We start from the raw sequence: 9,444 nt of genomic DNA on the forward strand, positions 1-9,444 counted from the left end.
TCCTTAGCAAACTCTTACTTGTTGTAGCATATGCATCTATTTATCATTCCGTAATCTCGGAGAATTAATATTTTATGTTAAGATTTGGTGACTTACTGTGTGCTCCACGTGTCATCACATAACAAGTTGATTTGACTCACCTACCTCCCCACATAACTATATATATAGGTGTGGTCTTACGATTATGTGTGCACAAAAAGGTCTAAATTGCTTTCTAATCCTCTGCATCCTACTCATATTCACCTTGGATATTTGAACTTATTTGATAACCGATCCGTATTGAAATTTTTTATCTACTATGTTGATTTTTCCACATCATATTTAACATCGATCCTTGATTATTGTGTGTTCCAACAGTTCCCAATATTAAAGGAACTACATATAGCTTTTCATAGATAACTACTATTTTTTACTGTGTTAGGAAGAGAAAATACAAAATCGTAAAAACAAAAATCACCACTCATACACCGGGGGTGTGACAATTTGAATCTTATTCCTTTCTACATCATTCTTGAGAAATTTCTTGAAGTACATATATAACAATAATAAAAACAAAAAAAAAACTTAGCATAAAGTACTGAGTTACTCAGTAAGACCAAAAACCAAAGGGTTGGTCTTCATCTTCATCCTCACCATGACTAGGGAACTCAAGATATGAAGAATTGACAACATCTAGTTCTGGGTAATCACCATTTTCGATCTTCGGTAACATGTAACCACTAACTGTAGTTACAAACATCTTCTCCAACTTATCTTCTTCATCTAAAGATTCATCACTCTGATCTTGTTCAAACAAATACGACGAGTCACCCCTCTCTAATAGATCAACATATTGTAGACTGCTCGACTCAGTCGCATCGCTTCTTACACCAACATCTTCATCGTTCAAACAATCCGCAGCCTGTTCTTGTTGCAGTGGCTCACATGGGCTTTTGGTGCTTGATGAATCGGAAGTTCCCTTCTCCATTTCTTGCAAAAGTAACTTGTCATTTAGATCGTGAACCTATGCAAGAAAATTCAAACAAAAGTTCAGACTTTTAACTTACGTTTAAGAAATTTTAAATGAAATAGGTTTCTATCAAATATCAAATATCAATACCTCGGATTTTAGTTTTTCTTTTTCTTGAAGGAGATTTTCGTAGTTTGCTTTGAGTTCGTTGTAGCTTTCTTGAAGAACGTCGTAGTCTTTCTCAAGCCGTTTGGTCTTCCACCGTGCACGGCGGTTCTGGAACCAGATTGCGATCTGCCGAGGTTGCAAGCCGAGCTCTTTCGCTAGCTGAATCTTTCTATCGGGTTCGAGTTTGTTTTCTGTCTCGAAACTTTTCTCCAAGAACTGAACTTGATCAGCTTTCAGACGTCTTTTCTTTTCTGGGTGCTGAAAGTAATCGTCGTATTCATCATCACCATTGTCTTCCTGATCGAATGTTTGAAAAAAGTTTCTTCCTGATCCGTTTCCTCCTTCCTGATCAAAGCTAACCATTGATCTAGCACCTGATGAGATATCAAGAACATGAATGAGTTTCTTTGTAACTTCAGTTTTTTTCTAGATCGGCGATTGTTTGTGAGTTTAATTAATTAACTAAAGATCATAAAAGTCAACCATATAGATTCTGGGTATGTTAAAAGTTTCGCAATTGTTGTTGAAAAATGTGTTTTTTGAATCGAAGTATCACTCGAAATGAAAAGGCATCAATCTTCGAAAGGACACATTAAGCTTCTTGTTTCATGATTACAAAGTCAAACTAGTCAACAGGAAATCAAAGATTGCTTTTTGGAACATTAAGAAGACAGTAATCGGAAGATCTAAGGAAGTCATGATGAAAGAATCAAACACCAATTTAGTTGTTCTTTTCATCACTCAAATGAATCTACAACCAGACAACACAGTCTGTAAAGTCAAAAGTATCAGAATCCAAACATGTAAAGTATAATCTTTAATCGAGTGGCAATCAATACATCAATAACCCCACGAGAAATCGTAACATATTTTCAAACAACATCATCTAAAGAAGTAAATATCAAACAAGCGATAATTAAAGAAATATCCAACTGATTACCTGCAAAAGAATGAGTGGATCCAGATACGAAGTGGGAATCAAGAGGAATAGAAGAAGAAAAAGGCGGCCTTTTGTTTGTAACCAGAACAGAATTGAAACCTGAGCCACCACCACCACCGGAATCGCCGCCGTAGAGAAAGCTTCGAGCTGCCATGGCACCACTAAAATAGTACCCACCAGAAGTCGGGTATTATAGTCAACCAGCCATAAATACTTTTGTGAATTACATATAACAAGATACTGATTTCTTGGATTTAGATCGATAAAAGGTTAGATTTTTCAATCCGAATTATTATTTGGAAGATGGGTTTGTTTAAAACTTATGGCGGAAGAAGCTGGTGATGATGATCTCGGTGATATGGGAAGTATGTGAACATCTGTTTGTCACACCCATCATAACAGAAGTTGTCGGAGTGTCAAATCCGATCAAAAAGACGAAGAGAAAAAGAAGAAACTAGACAAAAAAAAGAGATGAGATATGGTGAGAGAGAGAAAGAGGGAGTATTGAGTATAGTAATTGTTGTTGTATCTGATGTGTATTAAAATCGAGATATGATGATAAGGCAAGGGTTTGAAGTGGTAAATAATATATAGAGTAAGGCCAAGAAGTGCTGACTGATGGCGATTCCTTTTGTTTGGGTGGAATTGTAGAAGAGCAGTGAATGTCCTTTTTGCAACATATGTTTTTTTAGTGATTGCATCTGTATATTATGTTTTTTCTCTAGAGTGATCGATTTTTTTAAAATTTAAACTGACTTTTTGTTTTGTAAAAAAAAAGGCAAAAGAAAGAACGTATCTTTATTAATTCTTATACTTCTTGCATCCTAAAATTATTGTTCACAGATAAAAAAAACACATAGATTAAAAAAAACAATAATTACTTTTGTCTTTTTGAATAAAATGATCCTCTTGTCCTTTTCTAAAACCAAAGAAAAATATGCATTTGTAATTATTCAAGTTTACTTTATGTTATCGGTAATATGGTAAAAATGTATATCTACTTTTGGTAGTGGACAATAATTTTGGAACAAACTAAAATAGTAAGGTGGACAATAATTTTGGAACGGAGGGAGTATTAGTTATTCAATTATTTTTAATGATTAAAGTTAAAATAAATATTAATAGCAAAATGATAGTATTAAGAGGGAAGTAGCAAAAGCATATTATTATTAATAGTGAATTAGTCAGCCAACAATGGAAAATAAAGTTACAACGGTTAAATAAAACAACGAATCTCCCATTGCTTAGACTCGAGAGAATAACATTACGAGACTTCCGAAGGACCCAAAAAATAGTAATGATCACAATACCGAAAGAACTTTGTTGACCTAGAAGGTCGGTAATATGTAGGAGTATTAAACAATATCTGAATCTAAATATCCGAAAGTTTGATCTGAATTTATCCGAAAATTCGGATATCTGAGTTTTTGGATTCGGATACGGATAATGATTTTGTAATTTTCGGATATTTCGGATATCCGAAATTAGAAAACAAAAATATTATTATCATTATTTTTTTATTATTTGAAAACAAAAAAGGCCGTTAAGAAGAGATTATTTGTATTTGATCTTGCATGTGTTCATTACGTTATCAGTACTTCTTTTTGTTTTTTTACATGTTTAACACTGCTGCACATTCCAATATGGATGTTTGAAGTTTGGACTACTTGACTTGAATAAATGGATCTGATTGTTATGAGAAAAAAGTTATTGTTTAATACTTAACAGGAGAAAGACACATAGGGTATTTGGGTTAGTTATTTGTATGTCAAAAGTGATTTTTAAGAAAAGTGTTTATTATCTTTTGGCCTTTTGGCTTTTAGGAAAAGCTGATTTTAAAAAGTGTTTGGATGCTAAAAGCTGCTTTTTCAAGTGTAAAATGGTTAAATAGCTAAAAAGCTAGGATTTTTCAGCTTTTTGAAAATTGTACTTTTTCCTATCCAAAAAGCTGTTTTAAAAAGCGCTTTTTAAATAGACAAACATTTTTTAGCTTATTACCTTTTAAAAAACTAAAAAACTAATAAGCTTTTTTTAAAAGATATCCCAAACACATATAGTAATCGGAGAAGAAGGAATTGAAATAACACATACACATATTGAAGGAATCAAAATTGGCAACACCTGAAGTAAAAGGGACCAAAATTGTCTTAAAAAGATGAAAAAGTCAGAGGACAAAAACAGAAAAGGAGGAAAACCTTAGATACCAAAACAAAATAGAAAAAACTTAACATCCTAATCACACAAACAGCAAATTTTCAAGCGTAAAAAATTTAAAATGTCCGGTATTTACTCTTCAAGAAGGCTTTGAAATTTATGTATATATACAAGACAAAATTATAAAAATGGTGCCTATTGTATGTAATTTTTTTTTTTTAGTTCAAACTCGATTTTTTTGGGTTGGTGGTCATTTTAACCTTCTTTCCTTGCAGTTTTGGTTTCTATACAAACTAAAAAGACTATTATATCTTAATGAATTTATTTTTCATTTTTCTTTCGCTTTTTAATATTATTGTTATCTTCCTATTCTAATATCTCTATACTAATAAAAAAGTAGTTTTTTCCATGTGTCACTATATTGGACATTTTAATTAATGTGTTGCCACTTGTCAATTTATTAGTTTTCCATTTTAAATTTATTAGACCTCCTCATTAATGTGATTCTTTTTTAAATTTTAAATTTTAAATTATTGTTTTGATTAATTCACAAATAAAAAATATCTAATATATATTAAATATTAATTTTATATATTTATTTGAATCAATGATTATAATTTCACATAACTAATAAAAAATATCTCTTAAATTAATAATTTATTTAAAATAACTTATTAATAATTTTTAGTTTTTACTATAAAAGTTTGATTAATTTTATAACCGTGGTTCCCACGGGTTATAAACTAGTTTCTATTCTAATAAAAGAATAGTTTTATTCTCCTTTTGACATGTGTCACCATATTAGGCCTCATAATTAATGCATATTTTTTTTTGTCATGTGTCACTCTATTATGTCTCTTAATTAATGCATGTCACTTGCTAATGTATTGAATCTCCATTTCAAATTTTAAATTTTCCACTCTAATTACATTAAATTAATAACATTAGAATGAAAATTAAATAAAATTAACACAAATTATAAAGTGATATAATTTTACATATTTATTTAAAGCAATGATTATAATTTTATATAACTAAAAAATCTCTTAATTAATAATTTATTTAAAATAAGTGATTAATAATTTTGAGTTTTTAGTATTAAAGTTTAATTAAGTTTGTAACCGTGGTTCCCACGGGTTATAAACTAGTAAAAGAATAGATTTAATCTCATATTGACAAGTGTCATACACTTAGAACTCTTCATTAATGTTATATATCACTTATCATGCCACTTGTCAACCTATTAATTATCTATTTCAAATTTCAAATTTTAAATTTCCATTCTAATTACATTAAATTAAAATTGATTACGCATTTCAAATTTCAAATTTTAAATTTTCTCATTCTAATTATATTAAATTAATAATTGATTCTTCATTTTAAATTTCAAATTTTAATTTTCTCACTCTAATTATATTATATTAATAACATTAGATTGAAAAATAAAATAAAATTAATACATATTATAAGATGATATAACTTCACGTATTTATTTAAATCAATGATTATAATTTTATATAACTAAAAAAATATTTCTCAAGTAATAATTTATTTAAAATATCAATTAATAATTTTGATTTTTTAATATGAAAATTTAATTAATTTTATAACTATGATTCTCACGGGTTATAAATTAGTACTTCTCTCTCTCTCTCTCTCTCTCTCTCTCTCTCTCTCTCTATCCCCCTCCAAATAGAAGTAAAAGTAGAAGCTCTCTTCATCATCTTTAATCTAAAGAAAAAACAACTAAACGAGAAAAAATCCACAGATCATCATCAACATGAAACATTATCCTCTACACTAGGCAATCACTCCTAAAAAGCTACAATACAACCCTTCCATTTCTCATTTTCCTTAAATTAACTTATCTTCTTCTCACTAACCACAACCCCGACCAAATCACCACCATAACCACCGTCTGATGTGCTTCTTCTTCCTTTGTCTACCTCTTATTCTTTCCTTCGCTGCGACCACTCTTCCTCTGCAACTTATTACACTTATGTGTCTAGAATCACCTCTGGTTGACCCTTTGAATACGTTTCAAGACTGACTGGGATCCGTCGCCTTCGTTATCTAAACCCAATTGATGTCTCTGATATACAAACCTACGTCTAAACAAGACCCAATCGTGAAATCAATATTAAAATCCGAAAGAAGTGTGAAAATCAAACGCAATCGATGTCTCTTGATGTATATTAGAAAGGTAATAGAAAATGAATAACTTGTATCCTCAATATTAACTGATGTTTGCGAACTAAATAAAGTATTACTTGAAAATTGGGGCTAATTTGACAACAAATCACGAAATGAAAATTTTCATATTAACGAGTGAGACGATATCTTGTCATCTTTAATTTATCCATCAGTTGTCAAAATGCAGAGACGATTCATCAATGTCACTGAAACTTATTAACAAATGAATAGAAGAAGAAAGAAATTGCTAGAAATTGAAAAAGAAACCACAGTTTTCTTGATAAAAAAAAAGATTGCAGAACAATGAGATGAATTTGAAACCCCAAATTAGAAACATAAATTAAATTCCTCAAAGTTGTGTGCTTGATAAGTCACTATGTTGGTGGCTTCAACCTCTCATCTCCTTAACAAACCACAATTGTCGGAGAATCTTGGAGCTGCAGGTCAAATTCAAGTAGGGGAAAATCGATGGAGTTATCTTCTGTGATGGGTGTTGGGAAATTGTTGTTGGACGAATTAAGGATCAATATTCTTGAAGAAGACAAAAAAGGAAAAAGATGGAGAAGAATTCGTGAGGTTTCTGAAGAATTCAACATCAATGTTTTTAGGGGTTTTGTTGTGTATGTGTGTGTGTGAGAGAGAGAGAAATAGAGAGAGGATAAGTGGGCCTACTTTTATATTTAATAATAATAATATTAAAAAATGAAAGAAAAATGAAAAATAAATTCATTAAGGGTATAATAGTCTTTTTAGTTTGGACAGGGACCAAAACTGCAAACAAACTAACTCAAAAGGACCACCAACCCAAAAAAGTCGGGCTTTAGACTAAAACCCTAAAAAAAATACATACCATATGGACAATTTTTGTAATTTTGTCTATATATAATGGTAAATATGCAATAGTTAATATGCAATAGGACATACAATAGCATAAAGTCATACAAAAAGCTTTATGGATTTTTTTCCATTTATTTTCACTTTGGTTTTTATTGCTTACAATATCAAAATATAGAAAATGTAACCTTATTTTTTAGATGACTTAATTATATTTAAACAGAATAAACTCGATATCTGAAAATTATCTGAATCTGAATCCAAAATTTCAGATACGGATCTAGATATCAAAATCCATTATCCTAAATTTTCGGATATTTGATTCTTTGGATATTCGATTTTTCGGATGTTCGGTTTTGGACACCCCTAGTAATGTGGACGAGAGTCACCTATGTTTATAAGGACCCAAAATTTTTAAATCATGTCACATATTGGTATTATCTTATTAGCATTCTTCGATAAAGAAGTTAGTTATACGGGTCCTGAAACATCAGACAGTGTATTGTATGACATAAATTTTCCTGTTTTGGAGAATTGGATCACCAACATGAAGATCAAGAAAAAATGTCTCACATTGAAACTTGGAATTTAAAATTGAAAAAAGACAAGAATAATCAAAAGAGAGAGACGATATGAAATGAGAAATTTAGATTCTTATCACTCTATGGTAGCAATGATCCACCCTTTAAAGATTGTCCGTCCCTAAAGTTTCAACAAAAAGAAATCAAAGACTTATGTTTCCAAAGGTAAAATGATGCACAGAATTCTCACTTCTTAGTTTCATCATTCTAGGAACCTAACTCGTTATGTCCGTTTCAAGAAAAAAAATTGTTTCTAAACCAAAGTCATAAAAGAAAGAAGTCACAATTTTGTACTCCAACACGGTTTGGTTTTGAAATTTTATTATTTTAAAATTAGAAAATGTCTTTATTTGGGATTATTAAATTTAGATATGTGAATTAATTTCATCAAGTTTATATTATACTTTTTTTTTTCAAAAAATATTGAGTAGATAAAATTCTCAATTTCTTAGGACTTCAAATTCATATTTAATCTTCACGTTACACACATACACATAAACACGCGCGCACGCACGCACGCACACACACACACACACACACACACACACACATATATATATATATATATATATATATATATATATATATATATATATATATGCTCAAATGTTTCTAGCAAATATTGTTTTTTAAATGCACCCATCACAATAGCAAATAATTAAATAATTTATTAAATGAATAAGATATTTTTGGATTTTTGACACATTCAATTAATGAGATCATTTAATTAACTCTCTTCAATTAAGGAAACAAAATAATTAGGTTTGACCTAATCTCTCTCTTTTATCTCACGTCTTCTTCACCTACAAAAGAAAAAGAAATCAAAAGAGTCGGCTTGACAGTTTCACCATCATCCCCATCGCCGATCACCACTCGTACATACAAACCACCACTAAATTCTTCATTCTTCAAGGAATTAAAGGGCTTCAAGAAACTATGCAGGTACCAAATAGTTGTAGGTTTCGGATAGTACACCGGCTGCCTTCGCTTTCTTAATCGACAGCTCACCACCGATGACACCAGAATCTACTGTTCTTCAGTCGCATTCGCAACTAGGTATATTGATTTTTTCCTTTCTTATAGTTTCTCTATATGAGGCATAAACCTTCTAATCAATATTCTTCCTGTTGCCTTGGTTTAAGTGCTAGTGCTTTAATCGTTAGTTGTTCTGCAACAATTTATTTATACAAGTTTGTTTGTCTCGAGATGTTTGTTTTGATTGTTAAAAGTGTTAAATTGCATAATATCACTGAATCGTTAATATGTTAGTTCCATTACTAGATGTTGAACACCTATGCCCCTGAGGTGCTGTTGAACATCATCCATGGAAGCTTTAAAGTCTTCGTTCCTAAACCCAATACAGTTAAATCCTCACCCTTCAAATTATGAATTTTATTTTGATGATCAAAATGACTTTGATCAATTAAGAATTCATTTTTTACCTAGTGATTCACAATGAAATTTTGGTCCCTTCTTTTATTTTAATATAATAGTTTTCTATTTCACTCACATCTCGAGGATTAAATCCAGTTTTTTTTTTGGTTTGTTTAACATTCTAAATTTTCATTTTGCATTGATATATAATATTGGTGAGGGGTCATTTTGCCAGAATTGAATCCAGTTCT

At 30.4% G+C, this 9,444-nt stretch overlaps 1 protein-coding gene across 1 annotated transcript; it reads right to left on the minus strand.

The window, feature by feature from the left end:
* Nucleotides 1-441: 441 nt before the first annotated feature.
* Nucleotides 442-2,350, minus strand: LOC145103098 (uncharacterized). The gene is made up of 3 exons (XM_079040639.1): nucleotides 2,058-2,350; nucleotides 1,100-1,491; nucleotides 442-1,003 (listed from the first exon to the last, which is right to left on the minus strand). The coding sequence occupies exons 1-3, from the start codon at nucleotides 2,209-2,211 to the stop codon at nucleotides 587-589; spliced, it is 963 nt and encodes a 320-aa protein (XP_078896765.1). The 5' UTR covers nucleotides 2,212-2,350; the 3' UTR covers nucleotides 442-586.
* Nucleotides 2,351-9,444: the final 7,094 nt, after the last annotated feature.

Source organism: Lactuca serriola, chromosome 4 (genome assembly GCF_051521515.1).
Source record: "Lactuca serriola cultivar US96UC23 chromosome 4, Lser_US96UC23_V15, whole genome shotgun sequence".
In the NCBI taxonomy this organism is placed as follows: domain Eukaryota; kingdom Viridiplantae; phylum Streptophyta; class Magnoliopsida; order Asterales; family Asteraceae; genus Lactuca; species Lactuca serriola.